The sequence below is a fragment of the Pantherophis guttatus genome, chromosome 10, assembly GCF_059756535.1.
Source record: "Pantherophis guttatus breed Tessera chromosome 10, ASM5975653v1, whole genome shotgun sequence".
In the NCBI taxonomy this organism is placed as follows: Eukaryota; Metazoa; Chordata; class Lepidosauria; order Squamata; family Colubridae; genus Pantherophis; species Pantherophis guttatus.
This window is the reverse complement of record NC_142072.1, coordinates 11,116,746-11,141,407: the sequence shown is the minus strand read 5'-3', so window position 1 is coordinate 11,141,407 and position 24,662 is coordinate 11,116,746. Positions and strand designations below refer to the sequence as shown.

Sequence of the window (24,662 nt, the reverse complement as noted above, 5' to 3'; positions counted from 1 at the left end):
CAAAATCCTCACCATTCAGTAGATTGGATAAAATGCAAATTATTAACACTGCTAAATTTGTTTATTTTTAAATGTATATGCCCCCAACTCTCTGTCCAAAGCAAATAGACTGTAACGTCTAAAAAGGTACACTATGCGCTTGGATGCAGAGGTGGCTTTATTAAAGACATTCTGCAAACTAAAACTTAGCTCAGCCAAAGTCAAGCTAAACAAATTGTATCTTCAAGTCAGGAGATAGACTAGTCGAGCGCATTATCTCCAAAAGATCCTTTTAAAAAATAGCAATAGCAATAGTGTTTATATACCACTTTACAATGCTTTACAAAGCTCTCTGAGCAGGTTAGAGTCAGCCTATTGCCCCCAACAATCTGGGTCCTCATTTTACCAACCTCGGAAGGATAGAAGGCTGAGTCAACCTTGGGCCAGTTAGGATTGAAGGAATTGAACTTCTGACAGTGAGCAGAGTCAGCCTGCAATACTGCATTCTAACCACTGCGCCGTCTTGGCTCCACCATTATAATGGGGGATTCCGTATCCTATCCTTTTCATCTGTGGTCTGAAGTGATGCGGTCTACAATACGGCAATCTAAATTTGGGTGCCGTGTGGTTCATTGTTGTGGAGAATCCAGTGGTTGTCTTAGCTGGTTGGGGTAACCAGGCCATCCTTGCAAGCAATATGCTTTCTTTGAGCATATCGAACTGCACAGTCATTGTGCTTTGTTGTCTTAGGTTTAAAAGTTTAGTGTATTGTGTGAAACTAGCCAGAATTACTGTTTGCCCAGAGTAACTCTCACCTGTCTGCCATCTCCTTCCACTTCATCAGCATTCTCTGGGGCTGCTTTTCAATGGGAAGGTTGAGCCTGTGCCTAAAATAATCCACCACTCCTTGCTCCTCTAGCAACAGAGGAACCCGATAGATGGAAGAGACGTCATGGACACAGATTACCTGTTGAAGCAAAAGCAAATTATTTGGTTAAGCAAATATTACTAGGATCTTAGCGCCGTGTCCGCAAATACACGCAACGATGCACAGAATTAACTGCTGCTCTGGCAAACAGAAAATCAAAATAAGGTGTGTTGCAAGTCTCAGCTAATTGGATAAAAAGGGGGCTTATATACATAAAATCTGCTGCACAGCATTGACCTAGATGCGGGTCTCCCGAGCTTTGATAAAAAGGACAGATAGGCAACCAGCAGCCTACAGGTAATGCTTCAACACCTGTTTTACAATTCGTCAACACCGTGATTTGGTGATAAATGATTGAAAATCCACCCTATGCATTTCTTTTTCTTCTAGATAATTAATAAGTTACATAGGAGTTCGTAACTTCAATCTGTTCTGTGCATGCAGAAACTATTATTATTATTATTATTATTATTATTATTATTATTATTATTATTATTATTATTATTATTATTATTTAAATTTTTATACCGCCCTTCTCCCGAAGGACTCAGGGCGGTGAACAGCCAGGATTAAAATACATACAATATGAAAATTAAAATAATTTAAAAATAATTAAATCAATTTGGCTTCCCAATTTTAAAACCTCTTACCCATAAAATTAATCAATTAAAATTAAAAAGGTAAAGGTTCCCCTCACACATATGTGCTAGTCGTTCCTGACTCTAGGGGGTGGTGCTTATCTCTGTTTCAAAGCTGAAGAACCAGCGCTGTCCGAAGAAGTCTCGTGGTCATGTGGCCGGCATGACTAAATGCCAAAGGCGCACAGAACGCTGTTATCTTCCCACAAGGTGGTCCCTATTTTTCTATTTGCATTTTTTACGTGCTTTCAAACTGCTAGGTTGGCAGAAGCTGGGACAAGTAATGGGAGCTCACCCCGTTACGCAACTCTAGGGATTCGAACCGCTGAACTGCCGACCTTTCAATCGACAAGCTTAGCGTTTTAGCCACTGAGCCACCGCGTCCCTGCAGAAACTATTCCATGAAATCAAAAGCCTGCAGAAAACACACATATATGTCAAAAGTTATATGTTAACTTGAAGCAACTTTACCTGTTCTGGTTCTACGTGGCAAAACATGGAAATTTTCTCTTTCACTGAGGTATCCAGAGGTGTGGAACATCTGCACACGATCTAGCAAAGAAAGTAATGTGAAACCTTCAAAAGATTTGCCCAAGGTTTAAATCTAGCCTTCAAACAGAATTTGGTTAGCTCACCCAAAAACAATTAACCGCATTATGCTTTCTCAGCCTCTGTGAACAGATTATTATCTCTTTCACAGCCATTTATTTTATATTTCTCAAATCGCCGAAGAACATCTTCCCATCCTCGGCCTGACAGTAGTTTGAAATCCACCCAGTATTTTTTACATACATCGTAGCAAAACTTACTAGATCTGGTGATAGACCGAGGCCCCGAAGTTCACGAACACTATTCTGAGTGGGTTTTGTCTTCTGCTCTCCTGTAGAACTTGGCTAATAGAGCCAAGCCAAGAAATATAAACAAGACGACAATGTGTCAAATTAAGATCAGATTTATTTCCCAACCTCTTTGAAAACCTTCAGGTCATCCTTGCAATCTGTTTATTCATTTGTCTACTTTCTAGGCCCCCAATTCCAAAAACAGCTTCAGATGATTAAAAACAGAACAAGCAATAATCATCTTATTTTATTTCACAAGATTAATTATGTTAATTAATTATAATTATGTTTCTAACTTTTGTATTTATGTATTTTATTTTGTGCCTGTTCACCGCCCTGAGTCCTTCGGGAGTAGGGCGGTATATAAATTTAATAAAACAAACAATAAAACAAACAAGATATCCTAACCCAAAGCCTTAGAAAAGAGCTACCTTGATGTTCTCTAGGGCCAGCACTGCATGGAACTGCCTTATGGAATCTTACCTGGGGAACCAGACTGACGTGAATATTACAGAAGTTCTCTCGCTTGACTTTGAATTGAAATTGGCGGAATGCTTCAATGAAAGGCATGCTTTCAATATCTCCCACCGTTCCTCCGAGCTAAAATACAGACATCTAAAATTAAATGCAATGCTCTTTTCTTCAAAGCACAAATTCTGTCGTCATCCCACATCCCTTTTTACCATATTCAAATTTAACCATATTTCAGCCAAATCCCTTTCATGTACTTTTCTTAACTACAGCAATAGCAACAGCACTTGGACTTATATACCACTTCATAGTGCTTTACAGCAGCGGTCACCAACTGGTGGTCCGTGGATCACGAGAAAATGTTGGTGGTCCGCAGAAAAATTATTTGCATTTTTTATATTGCACTAAATCAGGGGCCCTCAAATTACAGCCCCTCGGCCGGATACGTGCAATGAACAGTTGTGTTGCTGCAGAGAGTCTCCCCCTTTGTGGTCTTTTTGGGTGGGTCAGAGGGGGGCAGAAATTCCGACTTGGGGTCTGCTTCAGCCTCCTGGTGCGGGGCTTTGGGCGAAGGCTGGAGGGAAGTGCTGCTGGTGGCAAAGAGCCGGAGGACCTCGTTCCAGTGGGACTGCATCATGGTCTGGAACTGGCTGACCATCTCAGCCCGCTGAGCCTCCAGGCGCCGGTACCTGGCCTTGCACTCCCACAGGTCTTCCCTCTGCTTGGAAAGCCTATGCTCCTAGTCCTCAGTGAGGTGCTTCTGCTGAGCCTCCTTCTCAGTCAGACCCAATTTGAACTGAGCTCTTTTGCCAACTCTTTCTTACGGTGGCTGCTTAGCTCCAACAACTGCTTCCTGTTGGGGCACTAAGGAGCCTGAGCAGGCAGGTGAGGAGGGGCTGGGAGGGGAGGGATGAGTAGAGGCCAGCAAGGCGCCCCTCAACATGAGTGACATTGAGTTGACCATGCCCACCCAGTCACATGACCACCTAACCACTCCCACCCAGCCGGTCATTAAGCAGATCATATTAGCGGTCCGCAGGATTTAAAATTATGAATTTAGTGGTCCCTGAGGTCCGAAAGGTTGGTGAGCCCTGCTTTACAGCCCTCTCTAAGTAGTTTACAGAGTCAGCATATCGCCCCCAGCTCTCCTGGCATTATCAATTTACCTTTGGATATTTTGAATATTTGCATATGGATTGTCTTGTGCTGATGAATGACCATAAAGTACAGTAATGGATTTCAGTACCTTTAGCAATACCCAGGTGGTAATCATCAACCAATATCTTACAGGTTTAGTTTGTCTGAAATCCTGGCAAGAGACACAGAAGGCCGTGGACACCAACCTCTATCACACAGACTTGGGGCTCCATGCCATCATCATCCACGGGGATCCGTGCTTGTCTCATCACCCATTCCTGGATGGCATCAGTAATGTGGGGCACAACTGTAAAATAATAATTAAAAAAAAGAGATTGTTTCAATAATTTCTGGCTACATACTTGGTTTCAATTAGAATCATCTCATGTTAACCCTCAACATTCATTTCTTGGTGAATTTCTGACGATTTGATTTTATTAATTCAATCTGGATGCTATCCAACTCTAACCAATTGGGCTATTTTATTTTATCCAATAAGGTTACCTGACCATTTCCTCTTGGCTAGTGTGAACTGCATTTTCATGAACATGTTCCCTAGTGAAAATCCTAAACGCTCCACTGTCTGGCTTATAGCAACATGCAAATACAACCAGAATAGTGTTAGGCGTTCCAGGGATTTCAGCAGGGTAAGGTCAAAAAAGTCAAGATGACGACTTTAACGATGCAATTGACAACACATAAAAACTATAAAGCTTTGATCACTATGAAGCTGTGGCCGGTATCTTAAATTTTTTTGACCACTCCCTAAAGACATCCTTGAATTGCTCTAACCATTATTCTCTTCTTTATTTATTTATAGTACTGGAAAGAAATGTTTTTTAAAGAATGTTTTCAATTGGACTCAAATTTCTCATCTCCAGGTTATTAAAAACAACCAGGAGGGACAGTAGCTGGAGTACATAAACTACTAGCCATGATCTTTGTGGTTGAAATTAAACAAAGTCTCCAGCCAAAGGGGGCAGTCAAAGGAGAATGAATCCATGTTGAATACCTTACCTTGCACAGTTTTACCTAAGTAGTCTCCTTTCCTTTCCTTGTTAATGACATATTGGTATATTTTCCCTGTGGTCAGATTATTGTCCTTTGTGAGCCGGATATCAAGAAACCGTTCATAGTTACCCAGATCCAAATCCACTTCTCCTCCATCATCCAACACAAAGACCTCACCTACAACAAAATGACAACCACAGGTAAGCTTTCTGTCGCCTTCCTCCGCATATCCATATTTGTGTCCTGAAAGCGTCCTCCAAAACACCTTTCCCAAGTCTAACATATTCCTGATTGGTTAGCAATGGCGATGGCAGCTGAACATCCTAGGACCTAGGATCTACTGTACAACCTTCTGAAGGAGCCATCAACATTTGCTGCCCACTGTAGACCAAACCTCAGCAAGGAATCTGCCGCCTGTCACTTTCGTTGCCTGAACCATCTACAGCAGTGTTACTCACGCTTGGCATTTTTAAGATAAGTGGACTTCAATGTGTTGTATCTATCATGTATACGGCTGCCCATTTTATAGACATGACTAGGAGAGGGGCTGATGTTAAAGAAAGTAAAAATAGAATAAAAACAAAAGCAAAAATTATAAATATCAATAATATAAAATAGCCCAATACACAGATTGGACTCTCTGTACCGTATTCTATTTTTTTTAAAGTAGAGAAATAACAGACAAGACTGCCATGTGTCAGAAATGGTAATAGGGCAGTGATGGTTAACCTTTTCGGCACCAAGTGCCAAAATTGGAGCGCAAGCGTGCCGGAGCACCAGAACCCAGAAGAGAGCAGCTGGCCGGTGCACATGCGTGCGGTGACCAGCTGCACTCCCGGGTTCTATCATGCACATGCGCACCGGAACCCGGAAAAGCATCTGGCGATGGTGCACGTACCCACAGAGAGGGCTCTGCGTGCCATCTCTGGCACGGGTGCCATAGGTTCGCCATCACGAGTATAGAGTCTCTTGCTTTAGCAGGAGGTTGGACTAGATGACCTACAAGGTCCCTTCCAACTATTCTATTCTATTCTATTCTATTCTATTCTATTCTAGTCTAGTCTAGTCTAGTCTAGTCTAGTCTAGTCTAGTCTAGTCTAGTCTAGTCTAGTCTAGTCTACTCTACTCTACTCTACTCTACTCTACTCTACTCTACTCTACTCTACGTATCTTCAGTACTAGAATCTGGAGATACTCAGCCCTTGCTGCTATATCAATAAGAGGTTTTCATCTTGTCTTACCGTGCTCATAAGGAGAGAAGGTGCCCGCATCAATGTTAATATAAGGGTCAATTTTAATGGAAGTGACGTGTAATCCACATGATTTGAGGATTGTCCCAACGCTACTGGCAATGATTCCTTTTCCAATCCCAGAGATGACACCGCCTGTGACCAAAATGTACTTCATTTGTTTCAATGTCTAAAAAAAGAAAACAAGTTGAATTTCATAAAATATTGCTACTGATTTATTGGTTTAGGCTTTCATCAGTCTTGCTGACTGATGCGTATCTCTTAACATAAAACAAGATTATATTTATTGTATATCTTGCAGATTTAAAGCCACAGTTCAATTTTAACTTGTTATTGATTGTGCTGCCCATTTGTTTTCCATATAAGATTACACTATAATCTTGATTTGCACTTGTCTTTGTTTTGCAAGTTACTTTGTTTATATATGCAGTACTGTTTAATAAAATAAAGCACCATGCTCCCAGTTCATAAATAAGATACTAAAGAAAATTAGAGTCACTTTCCACTTTTGCCTCTCCCCATAAACTAGCATTTTTAAGGAATTAATCACAAATGTACCTATACGCTTCATGGCTTCTACAATACATAACTTAGTACCAAGTTACTCACTTTGACAAAGGTCAGAACAACTAAAGACTTTACAACTAAAGATCGGAACAACTAAAGGCCAGAACAACTATGTTCTATTTACAATCCTTCATTTTCTTTAAAACAGTGTGTTTCAACCTTGACCCACATCTTAAAGGCTACCAAGGTTGAAAAACAATGTTTTATTAAGTGGATCGTGAGACAGCAAAACGCATGTGTTCCCAGATCAATATGAGGCTAAAGAACAGAGTGGAAATGGGAGCAATTAGCTAATTCATTTTATATCTTTTTATTCCACAAAAGAACACAAGATGGGCCCATCATACATTAAAAGAAACGAAGAGCACAATGGATCAGGAGAAAGATTAAGAAGACAGCAGCAATAAATATTTTGCATCACATTAAAAATCTGAAATAAGAAAGCCCCAGTTATAGGTATATAAACCGCCTAGAGTCACTTATGTGTGATAGGTGATATAGAAATTGGATGGATGGATGTTTGGGTAGGCAAAAAGATAGATAATATAGGGCCTTGTAGAGGTGTAACGTAATATTCTCAATGAAATCATGGAAAAAGCAATACAGGATGCACAATTCTTTCATGCAGGTCACGCAAGAGGCTTCACATAAGGAAAATTCATATAAGCACAAGCAGCAATGCAGCTGGGGAGGGACACACAATCATTGAAGGACTCTTGTCAAGCATAGCCAGGAAAAGAGAAAAGTAACAAGAGAATATTTTTAGATCAGAAGTGAGAGGGATAAAGATTTAGTAAAACAATATAATAATTCAATAAACAGGAATGCTGCCGTGAAAAATCAGAGGGGATGTAGAAGGTAAGACCTGCCAAAGAAGATGTTCCAGAATTTCCCAGTTGTTTGCCTCATCATATTTTAAAGGCTGGGATACAGCTTCAGGCAGAGTTGATGACAAAGAATGTTATCACAGGTAATGTGGGGAACCAGAAGAACCTGCGTCTTGAAATCCCCACCACTTTACTCCCTAACTTAACAGGGGTTGCCAAAAAGTTACACAAGGCCAGTAACAGCTTCTTCTGGAGCAATAACCGTACATGCAGGTGTGCACTGAGAAGCATGGGGTGGGCAGCATGTGCTCAAACTTTGTCTCATGTGACCTAGAGGGAGAAGGAAGGCCTTAGAATGGAGCAGTGACAACAACCAGAGTCACTGCCTTACTGCGTCTCCCATTGGGATGCATTGGGAAAAACAGAGGGCATTTTTATTCCCCTCAAAATCCCAGCTGAATCTGGTCCATTTTTTAAAACTCAATCTTTCTTCTCCCAGGTTTCTTCCTCCACACCAAATATGGTCCCATTCTGTGCTATTTTGAGAGATTTATCCTCCATTTTTAATAACAATAATTATTTCAAGAACAAGATGAAAGCTTCTGGACTGGGCTTTGTTGGTTCTTGAACAACAACAAATCCCCTACAATAATTAGAAATGAGAGAGATATTTCACGTCACTGTTTGAACAGAATCCCAGTGAATTACCAACCAGGAACCACAAAGGAATTTGGAAACAAGAGTTGAATCTAAGAGAGGCTATCTCACTAAAAAAACAAGGTTGCAATTAGACACACACTTGGGGGTGGGAGAATGAATGAAAAGGCACAAGAGAAAGACTGAACATAATTAAATGCATTACATTTAATCAATGCTAATTTTCACATCGCTGATTTCATGGTGTTTTCCCTCATCCATGTTATCCTCCTCAGCCAGTATTTTTTAAAATGTGATCTGAGGACCTCTGGGGATCCCCAAGACAAATATATATATATATAAAGGTAAAGGTTCCCCTCAAACATATGTGCTTCTCTAGGGTGCTCATCTCCGTTTCAAAGCCAAAGAGCCAGCGCAGTCCGAAGACGTCTCCGTGGTCATGTGGCTGGCATGATTAAACCCCAAAGGCGCACGGAACGCTGTGACCTTCCCACCAAAGGTGGTCCCCTATTTTTCTACTTGCATTTTTTACGTGCTTTCGAACTGCTAGGTTGGCAGAAGCTGGGACAAGTCACTGGAGCTCACCCCGTTACACGGCACTAGGGATACATATATACATATGTATTTACATATATATATAAAGTGTTTTTCTATCGAAGCACCTGGTCTACTCCAATATGGGAGGGAGCATACTGCTTCCCTTTCGCCTTTCAGCTCCAATCCAGGAGCCCTCAAGCAGTCGCATTCACGACAAACCATTTTATACCAAGTTCATACTTTTTAGTCCAAGTTCGAATCCGAGTAAGGGTATGGCTAGCTGATGAGAGCTAAATAGCTTGAAATAGATCTATGCTAGTCTCCCTTTATTTCTTTATCAGCAAAATGTAAATTTGATATGTGTGTGTATGTATACACATATATACATATTTGTTTTCTGAGGTTTGCTCAGAAAACAAATTTGCTCCTAGAAGCACGAAGCCGAAAACACCAGCCTGAAGATGACGAATGAGACTTAGTCGAAGCGTCACCAAGACACTTCCAATTTTGCACGGGAGAAAACCCGAATAACCAAAGACCTACACATATACATATACGTACACACACACACACACACACACACACACACACATATATGTTTTCTGAGGTTCACACAATCAGTTCACACCCCCACTGGCAGTTAAAAGGAAGAAACAGCTGCGATCACACACACATTGCTCCTAGAAGCACGAAGCCGAGAACACCAGCCTGAAGATGACGAATGAGACTTCGTGGAAACGTTGCCAAGAAACCTGAACTTAAAAGTAGAAAGGAAGGCATCTCGAGAGACAAGAGTTTAAGAAACACTGTCCTAAGCCAGCTAAGAGAAAAAAGGAAAGATGGCCAAAGAGTGACGGAAGAGATCAGACACGGATGATGCCCAGAACCGCACACGCATTTAGGGCCACCAGTGCAAAACCTCCTGGACCTTTTTTCCCCCAAGAGGCTGCTGACTTCTCCAGGGCTGCTGCTTTCCCACGACCAGTTGCACCCAGTTTACCCAACAAACCAACCCATTTCCAGGCACGGGGAGAGGGGGGGGGGTGTCATGCAGGAGGACCAGTCCACCAGACTGACCCTTCGCTGAAAGGGCGTCCCGGGGTGGCTCCCAAAAGAAACTCAGCTTGGATGTCTCGCCTCGTGGTTCTCACGAGATCCGGGCACCCCTTGCTCGTCTGCAGCCGCCACCCCTCAGGCGTCCACGTGGCAACGCGGGGGTCGGGGGAGACCCCGAAAAGGCAAGCGATGACAGCCGCTTTGCGTCCAGTCCCCCCACCCGCTGAGGATCCAGGGTCGGATTCATCCCCGCGCAGAAAGCCGCTCCAGCCGGGAATGATGGGCTTTGTAGTCCGAGGAGGTTGGGGGGGGAGAGCCTCCCCCCCCCCCTCGGTACCCGTGTCAAGGGCCAACCCCGGTGCAGCTGTTATCCCAGGACGAAGCAGACCGGCTCAGACGTTTGACAGGCGCTGCCCGAGAGCCTCCCCCCCCCACACACACACTCCTCCTCCCGGGCCAGGCCCAGGAAAAGCCCCCCCCCTCCCCTGCCCCCAATTCCAGATACTGACCCTCCACAGGGCCTGTCCACTGCGCAGGCGCGTGGACGCCGAGCCCTCCCAAGGCTTTATTCTTTCAAATAAATTTAAAAAAAAAAAAAAGAGCCCGTCCGCGTCTGGAGAAGAATCTTTGCGAGGCCGGGTCGAAAACCAGACTACGAACGCATGGAGCCGGCGCGCGCGCGCGCTTAAAACATAAGCGGAAAGTGGGGCGGGGGGGGGGAAGAGAAGGGCGGAGCCAGAGGCGGGCAAGGAATGCGGGCGGGCGCGATGGAAACGCATTTTATATTAGTTTTTTTTTTTTTTTGGTTGGGTATACGCCTGCGCTAACTTGGAGAGCGCGGTTGGTCCGCCTTCTTCTCAAAGTTCTTTTTCTATAGGCTGGGATTTCAGAAGGGGGCGGGGTGAGGGGGGGCGTGTCTCCGGGAGACAGAGATTGACCGCAGCAGAATGAATGAGCGAAGGTGACAGGGAGGGGATAGTGCATTTGATGTCCAGTATAGCAGGGGTCTCCAACCTTGGCAATTTTAAAACTTGTGGACTTCAACTCCCAGAATTCCTTTGCTGGCTGAGGAATTCTGGGAGTTGAAGTCCACAAGTCTTAAAGTTGCCAAGGTTGGAGACCCCTGCTTTAGAGATTGGGAAGAAGCTGATCCTAAAAGTGGCTTGTTGCATGGGCCATGCTGGCTAGGAATTATGGGAGCTGTAGTCCCAACTCATTGGCAAGGTGTTGTGTTTGGGATACTCTGTTCAACCAAATCCGAGTTACGAATCCTAAAGTTGGTAAGGTTGGAGACCCCTGCAGCAGGGGTGAAATCCAACAGGTTCTGACAGGTTCTGGAGAACCGGTAGCGGAAATTTTGAGTAGTTTGGAGAACCGGCAAATACCACCTCTGGCTGGCCTCAGAGTGGGGTGGGAATGGAGATTTTGCAATATCCTTCTCCCAGGAGTGGGGAGGGACTGGGGATTTTGCAGTATCCTTCCCCTGGAGTGGGGTGGGAATGGAGATTTTGCAATATCCGTCCCCTGCCACACCCACCAAGCCACACCCATGAACTGGTAGTAAAAAAAATTTGGATTTCACCACTGCCCTGCAGTATAGCACTGCCTTTTTGCACTGGTGAGCTCTCACGGTGAATTTAAACCTCTCTATATCTATCATCTATATAACTATATTCAACACAGTCTATGGAACAAAAGTTGGACTTTTATATAATAACTTTAGGCAATAATGACTATACTCAAACTATCCGACTTCAGACATATTATGCAAAGACTTAGCTCCCTGAGAAAGACTCTTAACACTGGGAAAGCTGGAGGGAAGGACAAGAAGAGGATGACAAGCAGTAAAATGGATGATCTCGGTTACAGTGGTGATGGATCCACCCTTGGAAGAACTGAAGGACCATGTTAGAATCAGACCACCATGGAGAAAATCCATCTAAATCAATGTTTCTCAACCTTGGCAACTTTAAAACGTGTGGACTTCAACTCCCAGAATCACCCACCCTACACAGTTGCCTGGGGAATTCTGGGAGTTGAAGTCCACAGGTTTGCAAGGTCGAGAAACACTGATCTAAGTTGTTCCTAGGAATCAAAAATGACTTTATAGTACATAATCAACTGAAAGCTCTGCAGCTTTCATAGATTTTCTAAGTGAGGGGGAAAGAAAAAATTAATGGATTAGATTTGATCGCTTGAAGAATTATGGATCGAAAGTTGTGACGTTATTAAAGAAGAAGAAAAATACCGACACATGTACTGGTAGAAAGAAAATGAAGACAAAAGCTCTATTGAGATTAGTATTAATAAAAATCCTAAAATCTTGATAAGTAGTGCCAACCTTACCTGATGTTTGAGCAAATTTAAAAATGGACAGGTTTCATGTTTCTAGGCTCAAAAATTCACAGGGATGGTAACTGTAGCCATGAAATACAGTGATGCCTGTTACTATGACAGATCTAGATAAAATATTGAAGACATCACAATGACAACAAAGAAGTGTATTGTTAAGATCATGGCTTTGCCAGTTGTAACAGATGACTGTGAATACTGGACAACAGAAAGGCTGAACACAGAAAAATAGATACCTTCCAATTATCCCAAAAGTGCTTTTTCAAAAGGCAACTGGACTTCCTTTGTTTTTCCTTGAAAACATTTTGTTTCTCATCCAAGAAGCTTCTTCAGTTCTGATGGAATGTTGGGTAATGGAAGGATTTATATTCCTTGTGTCATCATCCTTGCCTTTTGAAAAAGCACCTTTGGGACAACCATGACCTGAATTTGAATTGTGGCGCCAGAGACAATGGTTGACTGTATCTTTGATTCAAAAAAGAGAACTCATTCAAAAAGAGATGAAGTGAAATCAGACTGGTTTTGGATGCAGGAATAATAAAGCTAAACCTGGAATATTTGGCCATATAATAGGAAGGCAAAAGTTATTGGAGTAGATCAGTGGTGGGTTTCAAATTTTTTTTACTACCGGTTCTGTGGTATGGCTTGGTGGGCATGGCATGGCTTGGTGAGCATGGCTTGGTGGGCATGGCAGGGGAAGGATACTGTAAAATCTCCATTCCCACCCCACTCCGGGGGAAGGTTACTCCAAAATCCCCATTTCCTCCCGATCAGCTGGAACTTGAGAGGCAGAGAATAGATGGGGGTGGGGCCAGACAGAATTTTTACTACCGGTTCTCCGAACTACTCAAAATTTCCGCTACCGGTTCTCCAAAATTGGTCAGAACCTGCTGAAACCCACCTCTGGAGTAAATCTTAACGTGTGTGAAAATCAAAGGCAAACCAAAAAGAAACCCAAAGAGGACAAAATGACTAGATGCTATCAGGGATGACACCGATAGGAGTTTATAAGGTCTCAGAGAAGCCCTTTGGGATATAAAATTCTGCTGATCTGTTGTCAGAAGCAACTGAACAAGGCTATTTTAGAGTTTATTCCATTTTTCTCTTCAGATTAAAGTCTAAAACTAGTCTTCAAGTCACATTAGATGCAAGGATGGGTGGCTTGGTTTTTATACTTCACTAAACTATTGTGTGCCTAATCTTGATTTTTTTAAAGAATCAATTGACTGGATTCATACAACACACTAAGCATAAAGCCTGATTTCTAAACCGCAGTGCCTACATTCGCATAACATGCTGAATTGAGCTAAAACCAAAATTCACATTATAATTTAACATGATGTGTGAATTAGGTTTATGGCATTCTCCTGTAAGATAAAGGCTTTATTTACTGGTGATTTTATGGGCACATCTATCCAGTGTATTTTTCTTGGCAGAAGTAATCTGCCATTGCTTTTCTGTGCAAATAATGGATGTGCAACACAAGTGTGCAAATAGAGGATGTGACCACTAGATGTCAGAATGAATCCATGAAACATGGTTACATCTGGACTCAAAAGAGTTCAACCACCAAAGTAAATGTCATCCCTAGATAGCTGTCATTTGGCTCAATGCCAGAAGGTTAAAATACTTGCCCTGTAAGGCTTCAAGTTTTACTGTGACATTGAGGGTCTTTGGGAGAAAAACTGATTGTGAAACCTGTTTGTTCTTAAACATTGGCACATCATTCAAGGGACGCCAAACATTTCCCCTTTTCCTTAGTTATTTGCCATTTCCAGAGACTGTGGTGATGGCCCATGACAAGATAAAGAGAGAACTGAATATTACTTTCAGTAACTACGTGAAAGTATCCATGTTGTTGGTTTTTCATACCAGAAGTGGTTAGCCATCGATCTTCCAGGATTTCTGAAAACGTCTTTCAAAGTTAATCTGCATCAGGGGTGTCAAACTCGATTTCATTGAGGGCCACATCAGGATTGTGTTTGACCTTGGGGGGCCAGGGTGGGTATGGCCAGCTCAACGTGTCGGGGTCCCTGAGGTGGCCCGATTGCTCTGCCAGCGAAAACAGGCTCCCAAGCTCCATTTTCGGCTGCGATAGCCTCCTGCAACCCTCTGCCAGTGAAAACGGGGCCATTTTCACTGGCAGTGGCACCTCAGGTCGGTCCTTTGCTGTTTCCAGGGCAGCCTTGCGGGCCAGATCTAAGCACCCCGCAGGCCAAATCTGGGCCGCGGGCCTTGAGCTTAACACCCCTGATCTACAGCCTGGGATTTCCTAGTAATCTGCCCCCTGAATATAACTTAACGTTTTGTTTTAAAGGAGGGGCTTCATTCCAGAGGACAAAGTAGTCATGAAACTTCGATAGCTTGGTTTGGGGGAAAGGGTCCTCCCAAGAATTCTCAGAGCATACAATATTTAATATTGTAAACCACCTAGAGTTATCGAGTGGTAAGTTGAGTGGTCAATTAATTTAATAAATAATAATAATATCTAGAGCGAAGCAAATAAGTTGCTTTATTTTGGCAAGATTTCGGTTTACAGGTGAGGAACAAGAAAGGAAACTGTTCCACCTGCTTGGTTTCCTGAGGCCTGACAATTCCAGCTGACATGCCGTTTCTAAGCATTTCAATTGTCAGACGGAACTACCTTAAGCAGAATCTTATACCATTCTAGAAGGATTTCAGAGATCCAAACCCTTTCCGCTCTGAGGAATCTCCTAACCACTAGATTTTCTCTGTTAAGTTGCCTGTCAGGGAGAGCCTTCACATCGATGCCTGTTCACGAGGGAGGAAGCTGGTATCAAAAAGATGCTTCAACAACCAACTGCCATTTGGAGGCATTTTTGGAGAGCGTTGTCAAAAAAAAAAGTCAACATCGCGGTCATAGCCATGCAACCAAAACCACATTCTTTTTGCAATCTTGGGGTCCTCTTGGCTTTTTAAAAACCCATTTATTAACAACGCTGATATTAAAAGTTCTGGATAAACTCCCACCTCCTCCACTCCACTGCAGTTCTGCTGGCATCTCATTATCTTCCCTGGTTAGGACATTTCAGACTCTGAGCCCTGGTTTTGTAAAAACTCTGCAGCTTTTAAATGCTACAGTAATACCGTAAGCCTCCAGTGTTGTCACTTTCAAAAATAATCCCGACAATTGACAGGGACTATTACTTATGAAACGGATGAGCCTTCAATGAAGTCCAGAAATGAGACACTGGGGTTTGTTTGTTTTTTCCCCACTTGTACTAAGATATTACTATAAATTATGGCCCAATGGATCCAAACGTGCAGCAAAACCTTGATACTGGGAATGCAAATGGCTAGCTCTGTGTCTCTTGATCAAATTAACCAGCAAGTCAACTGAAACTGAGATTGAATTAGCTGGAAGGCAATTTGTCCCCTGTGCATAGTATAAAACTGGCTAATCCAATCCTTTTAAGATCACGCAACTATCCCCGTGAGATGCTTTTGTTCTTCTAGCAAGAAAGTGTGAATTGCAGCAAATTTCTCTCCTCTTCCTTCCTGTATGTTTTATTCTTTACAATTCCGGATGAAGGAATGGGGGGGGGGACCTCAAGATATCAGAATTCAGCAATCTCGTATTCAGGGAACGGACGTTGTAGCTGAGTGTTTAGTGAAGAAGTCCACCAAATAATGTATTTCTAATAACGTGGCATCAAATAATATCTAAAAACGGTGCCGAAATGTAAGTTTTGATATCAGCAAAGTGGAAAATAGTGAAATACATGAGGAAGGAACGTTAAAAAGTTACCGTAGTTGATGAATTAAATGGTTACATTCAAGATCATTTTGTAGGGTTGATGATTTCCTGCCTGAGCAGGGGGTTGGACTAGAAGACCTCCAAGGTCCCTTCCGACTCTGTTATTCTGTTATTTGCTCAGTCTAAGATAAAAGCAGGTGGTTTTCTTTTCCAGTTGCTTAAGGAGAGATGCCCCTTTGTTTACCACTGTGAGAGCCTTCTGCCTTGGAAAGTGGTTGCAAGTGTGCCCTTTCACTGTAAACAATAAACAGATTTGAAACGGGTTTCCCAGGCATCAGGAGGCATTGTGTTTGAACAGCTTGATACGAAAAGCAAGGGTGGGAAATGAACATATTTTTAATAATAGAGGCTAGAATTTCAGCAAGAGCAGGAATTAAGAGGTGGTTGTGGTTTTTAAATTAATATTAATGCTGTGTATAAGTGTTACTGCATGGATATGCTATTATTCTCTAAAGCAATCTTTCCTAACATAGATACCTCCCAAATGTAAAGTCTTCCAACGGCTGAAAATGTATGTATTTCTACAATTTCTATTTACTACAACCAACTAGACGTGCACAGAATTGTAGGAATTCATTGATTGATTTAGTGATTTGCTTTGACTCACCTTCCACTGTGTTCCCCCACTTAGACCACCACAAATAAATTTAGTAATCAATTTCAACATATTGCCACCAACCTGATGCCCCACCCGTTGGTGGCATTATAGTTGTCCCTGGTCCTAAAAGTTTTAAGTTTTTTTGAAAAGGTATCCTGTTTCCCCAAAAATAAGACCTCCTCCGAAAATAAGACCTCTCCGAAAATATTTAACTGCATGCACAGCCGGTCCCTGCCATTTCCTCTGGTTAGGGTTAGGGAGACAGAGCTGGAAATCGGGTAAGATGGCAAGAGGATCCCCATTTTGCTCCATGCACCCCAAAATAATAAGACCTCCCCGAAAATAAGGCCAAGCGCTTATTTCGGGGTTCAACAAAATATAAGACAGGGTCTTATTTTCAGGGAAACATGATAGTAAGGAATAGATATTCAGGGTTAACTATTCCAAAGGGCAGGAGCCATTAGTGAGAAGATCTGACATCAGATTCAGCGCAGATGAGTTTCCTTTCAGAGTGGGATCCTCAGCAAGCCATTTTCTCCTTGAACTCACGAAATGAATTCAACCCAAGGAAAGTGGTCTTAGAAATATCCATCTGGAAGCTAGCTGACAGAACAATACAACTGTCATAGCAGTGGTGTTATATGGGCAATCCTCAGAGTGCTTATAATTAACTGGGTCGCCATCTGCTCGACTAGCCGAAACCTCCAAATGATCTTCAAGGCCAGGTTGAAATAGACCAAATTAATGTCTAAGCACCTGGGAGAAGTTCAAGATAGAGCCAAACTCTCTAGTGGAATATAATGGTCCACCAGATTTGTAATTCTGTACAGGTAGTCAGTGGTGAAGCCCACTTATCTTCGCTACTGGTTTGGGTATGTTCTCACGCGGGAGCGCATGCGCGCCTCTTCTGCATGCACAGAACCTTCTGCACATGTGCAGATCAGTGGTGGGTTTTATTTACTTTTACTACCGGTTCGCTTTACTACCAGTTTGCATGCGCAGAGCGTAGTTGATGACTTCCGGGTAGGTGGGCAGAGCCTCCCGCTGCCATTACTACCGGTTCTCCCAAACCGGTGTGAACCGGGAGCAACCCACCACTGGTGCAGATGGTTAAAAAATGGGATGTAATGACATCCTGGCGGGTGGGCGGAACCTCCCGCCACTGACGCTACTGGTTCAGCAAGCCGGATAAAACCGGGGGAATTTCACCGCTGCAGGTAGTCCTCGGCTTGTAACAGTTCAAAGTTACAACGGCATTGAAAAAAGAGGACTTATGACCGCTTTTCACACTCATAACCGTTGGAGCATTCCCATGGTCACGAAGTCAAAATTCAAATGTTTGGCAACTGACTCATACTTATGATAATTCAAGTGTCCTGGGGTCAAGGGATCCCGTTTTGCAACCTTCCAACAAACAATGGGGAAGCCAGATTCACTTAACAACCATGTTACTCATTTAACAACTGCAGCAGCGATTCACTTAAGTATGGCAAGAAAAGTTGTAAAATGGTGCAAAACTAACTTAATAAATGTCTCACACAGAAATTTTCAGCTCAATTGTGGTCGTAAATTGAGGACTACCTGTATTTGGGATGGGTGGCCATATAATTTGGAATGAGAAGAGAAGAGGGGAAGGAAGGAAGGAAGGAAGGAAGGAAGGAAGGAAGGAAGGAAGGAAGGAAGGAAGGAGCCAAGAGCAATTCTTGGCTTGCTGTATAACTGGCTAGGATTGAAAGATTCAACGATATCTGATACCTGTAAATTCTGCATTTTTCATGTCATCTGTAAGCCAATAGTTCTTCAGCCCTCAGATAGGAAGAAGGGAATTGTAACTGTAAAGAGGGAGGATGGATGATAAATTTATTGGTAAGTGCTGTACAGAAAACCAGAAGCTGCTTGTTTATCCCTTTTTCTCTTTTCCTTGTTCCTTTCTTTTTCTTTTATTTATCTATTCAATACTTTTCTTTAGTCTTTCTTTTTCTTAAATTTAATTTCACTTTTAATTGCTGGATGTCAGCCCTCAAATAAAAACAGGAGAAGGGAAGGCACACACAATACCCCCACACACACACAAATATATACCCTGTTTCCCCTAAAATAAGACATCCCCTGATAATAAGCCCAATCGGGCTTTTGAGCGCATGCAATAAAATAAGCCCCCCCCTGAAAATTTGCCCTCCCTGAAAATATTTAAACGCATGCATAGCCGGTCCGCGCCATTTCCTCTGGTTTCCTCCACGTGTCCCAAAATAATAAGACCTCCCTGAAAATAAGGCCAAGTGCTTATTTCGGGGTTCAAAAAAATATAAGACAGGGTCTTATTTTCAGGGAAACATGTATATTTTAAAAAAAGATGTCAGCCCTCAAATAAAAACAGGAGAAGGGAGGTAATTGGGGAAAGAAATCATGATACATTCAAAACCTCCCAAACACAGATATCATGCTAATGCAGGCTACCATTCTCCACCCTCCTCTTAAAAAAAGCATGATTGTGCAACAATGCACTAGGAAAAAGAAAAACCAAAACTGAACAAAAAGACACTAATTCCTAATGTGGAAGCAACATGAGGCCCAACACGCTCATTCTTTTTGTATCTTTAACGCTACATTTTAGAAAGTACTCAAGTCACAATGCTCCAAGAACAGTAGTTTACAAGCAGCTCCCTCCCTTCCCTGCCCGCCTGAAGAAATTATTATTATTCTAATTATCCCAATCATTACTGGTAGCCCTCCCTTCCGCAGTGCAGCTGCTTTGGCCGACTCTGCCGTCTTTTTTTTTTTTTTCCCCTTTCATTTATTTTTACAAAAATAAAAGCGCAAGTTCTCTTGGAAATGACAATGCAGGAAAATGAGTACTGTCGATAGATCCGCTAAGAATTAACATTTCTAAAGGAGAGGCAAGACAAAAGGAAAGGCTGGTGATGAGGAAGGAAATGAAATGGAAAGAACGTCCTTCCCATTATCCAAGCGACAATATGGGATGGAAGCTGCCGGGGCCTCTTAGTTAAGGAGAAAAGAATAAGTAGGCTGCAGGCTGTCATCCACCGTTTCTCTAGGAATAATTTTTATCCATGTCAGATTAGAAATGCAGATTGGCACAGGGCTTCCTTCTTGAGAGGCAAGAGGCAAGCATGGCCTTCTGTCTGTTCTCTCTCCCAAATAAAGCCACAAAGGACAGTCAATCTGGCAATAAATGACAGAAGCCTAGAGTTGGAAGGAACTCTTGAGGTCATTAAGTCCCACCCTCGACTTAGCCCAGAGATCCAAATTAATGTATCCACAAGAGATGGCTGTTTTAGCCTCCCAGAAACTGCCACAGAAGGAAGATATTGCCAGCCACTCTGGATAAGTCCAAAACTCAAGAAGGAACTTAAAAAGGAAGAACAAGAAGTAGACTTCATTGCATATAAAACCCTTACACTCATTGTGCGGTAGACAGTAAGCATATCTATCTATCCGTGTTCCCCCACAAATAAGACATCCCCTGATAATAAGCCCAATCGGGCTTTTGAGCACATGCGCTAAAATAACCCCCCCAAAAAATAAGCCCTCCCCGAAAAGAAGCCCTCCCCGAAAATATTTAAACATGTGCGCAGCTGGTCCCCGCCATTTCCTCTGGTTAGGGTTAGGGAGACAGAGCTAGAAATCAGGTAAGATAGCAAGAGGAACCCTGTCTTGCTCCATGTGCCCCAAAATAATAAGACCGCCCTGAAAATAAGGCCAAGCGCTTATTTCAGGGTTCAAAGAAATATAAGACAGGGTCTTATTTTTGGGGAAACACAGTATCCATCTGTCTGTCTGTCTGTCTGCCTGCCTGCCTGCCTACCTTACCTACCTGCCTTCCTAAATATCATCTTTCATCTACCAACCTACTACATTCCTATCTATCATCTATCTATCTATCATCATCTACTGTATCTATCTATCATCTATCTATTGTCAGGGTTCCAAGTAACAAACCCAAAGCAATCAAAACTCTGAGGCCTAGAGTTTCCTCAAAGCACAATTTTATTAGGAATGTCATACTGGCACAGCTGGTGAAATCCCGACTCTGAAGGACCCAGGGTTTTCCCCACCGAAATCAAAACCCCAAGTTATTGCCTCCGGGTCACACATCCATCACATGGTCCAATCAGGTCACAGTCCCAACTCCGGCTGGCTTTTGTCCACGCCAGTCCAACACCTGGTAGAGCATCCTTGGCTCCCACGGGAAAGAATGCTATTTTGGCTATACATCCCCCCAGGTATCTCTATCTCCCACCTCACGTTCCCACAGCTCCGCCCGGCCTTCCTGTGGCAGCCTGAAGATGCTCCCGAAATGGCTTCAGGGCTGACCTCTATCATTTTCTATCTATCATATAACGATCATTTATCTATGACCACCCAACTTCAGAACGACTCTGGGCAGCTGTCAGCCTCCGCCTTCAGCCCAGCTGATTGGGAGGGAACAGCAGCTTGCCAAAAAAATGGAGGTCAGTGGGCATGGCACAGAACTCTGAAGCCCAGGAACTCATACATTAGGATTTTCTAGGTGAATTATAGTAAGGTTACGTGACCCAATAGCTTTTTTTTTTCCTCTTACAATGATCTTGCAATCATCATAAATGAGGCATGGCCATGCAGATTTTGTGATGACCCTTCATTGTTTGTGGCAATGTTTGAATGACCTGTTTCCAATCACTTTGGGATTTAGAAGGCATTTCCCTGCTCAGGGATATGACTTCCAGATTGACTTCCAGCTAACTTTTAATTCTAAATGACACATTTAGGTGATTTTTGCTTGACAACGTCTTCCAGAGAATTTCCTTATATGACACGTCCACTTGAAAACACATATCCAATGCAGAGAAGCCCACACCCTTCCTTGGAAATTGGCTACAGGGCCAAAAATGTTCTTGCTCTGGAGACGTTTTTCCGAACATTCATTTGGCATCATTGTTCCTGCATCTTAAATAGAAGTCCAAGTCTTTTATAAGCACTGTTTTTGGCAGGAATCTTCTCTTCTCTTCTCTTCTCTTCTCTTCTCTTCTCTTCTCTTCTCTTCTCTTCTCTTCTCTTCTCTTCTCTTCTCTTCTCTTCTCCTCTCCTCTCCTCTCCTCTCCTCTCCTCTTCTCCCTTCTCTTCTTGCCTCCTCTCCTCTCCCCTCCTCTTTTCTCTCCTCTCCTCTCCCTTCCTCTCTCCTCTCTTCTCTTAATTCCCACCATTATTATTATTATTATTATTATTATTATTATTATTATTATTATATAACAAAGCAGCAAGCACACACAGTACACCTTTCTCCTTCTATTTTTTCCCACAACAACCCAGTGAAATGGGTTGGGCTGAGAGGGAGTGGCCCAAAGTCACCCACCCAGCTTTCACACCTAAGGTGGGACTAGAACTCACCGTCTCCCACTTTCCTTAACCACTACGCCAAACTGTCTTTTTCCATGGGAAAATAACTGACCAGCCCTTTGCTAGTCCTAGATTGTGTATCTGCGAGAAACCAAGGTTTGGGGGAAAAGGTTATGTTAGTATACTTAACCATTTAGTATAGTGATGACAGTGCTGGGACTCCCATAGGCATGAAAGCCAAAAGATTTTGGACCAATTCTGCTCTCTCAGCCCAATCCTCCCTCCCAAGGTGGTTGTTGTGGAGAAAGTAGGCAGCAAGTCTATTAGGTATATTCACCACCTTGAGTTATATATGAAATAGGCAGGTTAAAGTTATTCCCACGGCTGTTATTATTATTCCCACAACACTTTGCCACAGGATATGAGGGCTTCCTAACTGATCAAATAATCACAATTCCAAGAACTTTTTAAGGATTTTCCCTCCCTTGGAGGGATCCTTGAAGATCCCAGTCCACCTTGCCTTCCACACTTTTCTGCAGGGAGATCGCAAACATGTTCAGATGAACACTCAATGACATAATGGGCAAACAAGTTGTTCTTTAAAATTCTCTTTTTGACTGCAGGGAAGTCAAAAAGATTTACGATGGCAATTGCACGTACAATCCAAGCCCTGTTCCTTTTTGGCAGAGACCTTCCTTCCTGAGCCCTTGAGGACTGGACTAACAGCTAGAAGTAAACTAAGATTCAATTATGAATCCAAGTGTCTTCTGCACTGAGAGTTGGAGTGCCGTCTTATCCAGCAGGAACAAATTCACCAAACAGAATGTAATACGTTCACCAGTGGATTACTGAACTGGGCTTTAGGGATAATTAGTAGGCATTTCTCCTATCCTTGTGGATAGGTGTTGTGACCCAGGCCCGAGTAGGTATTATCAGACGCAAACAATTCAAAATAAACAGACTTTATTAGAACAGCTGAGAATTAACTCATTCTCAGCGTAGTCCAAACTAATTCAAAACAAATTCTTCATAACACAATTCTTCAGCCTTATCACTAACATTGGTCTAAAGGCTTTTCTTGGCAAAAGTTCAGAAGCAGAAGACGCCGACAAGAAATAAATGCGGCAAGACAAGAAACGAATCTATCAACATTGTTTTCCAATAAAGAGCCCAAGAGCCGTTGGTGGTCTTTTAAGCCTTATGGGAGGGGCCAATCATCTCCTGGCCTTACTCCCGAGTCGTCCTTTTTGCTTTAGCTGATCTTGCCTTCTGGCAGCTCTTCTCATGCGTGCACTAGGAACAGGCTCCTCCTATTCCTCTGCCTCTCTGCTATCAGCCTATGGAGGCTCCGGAGTCCGCACATCACTCCCAGATGGCCCTGGCTCCATCTCTGCCTCTGACACAGAGCCCTCATCCGGGCCTTCACGAGCCTCCAGGACTGGCCCATGTTCTTCCTCAGCCTCCTCACTGTCCGACTCCGCTGCCAGCTCTGCAGGCTGCTGGTGGACCACAACAATAGGTATACAGCAGAGGTGGGTTTCAGCAGGTTCTGACCAGTTCTGGAGAACCGGTAGCGGAAATTTTGAGTAGTTCAGAGAACTGGTAAATGCCACCTCTGACTGGCCCTGCCCCATCTATTCTCCTGAGTCCCAGCTGATTGGGAGGGAATGGGGATTTTACAGTATCCTTCCCCTGCCACGCCCACCAAGCCACGCCCACAGAACCGGTAGTAAAATATTTTGAATCCCACCACTGGTATACAGATACCCAGCGACAGTTAACAGGGGCTTTCCAGTGTCGTAAAAGCACTGTATCCAAACAATGTACACACATCATGGACAGTTACAAACCTATTAGCTGCATTTATGCAATCTGCAAAATCTGGTTCATCTGAAATGTTGATTTATTTAAACATCCATTCATCCATCCGTTCATTCTACACATTTATATGGCCGCCCAACTCACACGTGGAGACTCCAGGCAGCTTACAGCACTAAAACATGCCCTAAAACACGGCCATTCAGCCCTTAACATCTGTTGGAGCACTGGTTTTGAGCACAGCTTACAGAATCAAGCCTAATTTGGAGGTTTTGTGTTGCCCCTCACATATCCAATTTGTGTTATTATAAACAGTCCTAATAAAGATATCATCCAGGTAATTTTTTTTTTCTTTAATTCTGCCTCCAACAACCTTAAGAATTACCTTTTTCTGATCCAAAGCTTGTGATCCAAGGCATTCTAAATTTGTCACTATCAACAAATTATTAGAGGCCGGGGTGGTGGTGGAATATAGTAGATAAGGTTCTGGCTAGAGACTGGGAGACTGTAAATTCTAGTCCTGCTTTAGGCATAAAAGCCAGCTGGGTAACTTTGGGCCAATCACCAGGAGACTGGGAGTTCTAGTCTTGCTTTAGGCATAAAAGCCAGCTGGGTAACTTTGGGCCAATCACCAGGAGACTGGGAGTTCTAGTTGCTTTAGGCATAAAAGCTGGCTGGTTGACTTTGAGCCAATCACCAGGAGACTGGGAGTTCTAGTCCTGCTTTAGGCATAAAAGCCAGCTGAGTGACTTTGGGCCAATCACCAGGAGACTGGGAGTTCTATTCCCGCCTTAGGCATGAAAACTGGCTGGGTGACTTTGGGGTCAGTCTCTCTCCCTCAACCCAACAAACCTCACAGAGTTGTTGTTGTGGGGAAAAGGA

General features: G+C 43.0%; 1 protein-coding gene across 4 annotated transcripts in view; it reads right to left on the bottom strand.

Annotated features, from left to right (window-relative positions):
* Positions 1 to 24,365, bottom strand: part of CTPS1 (CTP synthase 1) — a 37,851-nt gene extending 13,486 nt beyond the window's left edge. Inside the window, exons 1-9 of one of the 4 annotated variants that reach the window (XM_060694000.2) lie at positions 24,166 to 24,365; positions 18,381 to 18,457; positions 6,245 to 6,422; positions 5,010 to 5,180; positions 4,199 to 4,299; positions 2,868 to 2,984; positions 2,355 to 2,438; positions 2,017 to 2,097; positions 795 to 946 (exon numbers count right to left, since the gene is read on the bottom strand). In XM_060694000.2, coding sequence (XP_060549983.1) covers positions 795 to 946; positions 2,017 to 2,097; positions 2,355 to 2,438; positions 2,868 to 2,984; positions 4,199 to 4,299; positions 5,010 to 5,180; positions 6,245 to 6,422; positions 18,381 to 18,395 — 899 coding nt within the window. In that variant the 5' untranslated portion in view covers positions 18,396 to 18,457; positions 24,166 to 24,365. The other 3 variants (XM_060694002.2, XM_060694001.2, XM_087876596.1) reach the window with 3 other exon arrangements.
* Between the last annotated feature and the right edge of the window lie 297 nt (positions 24,366 to 24,662).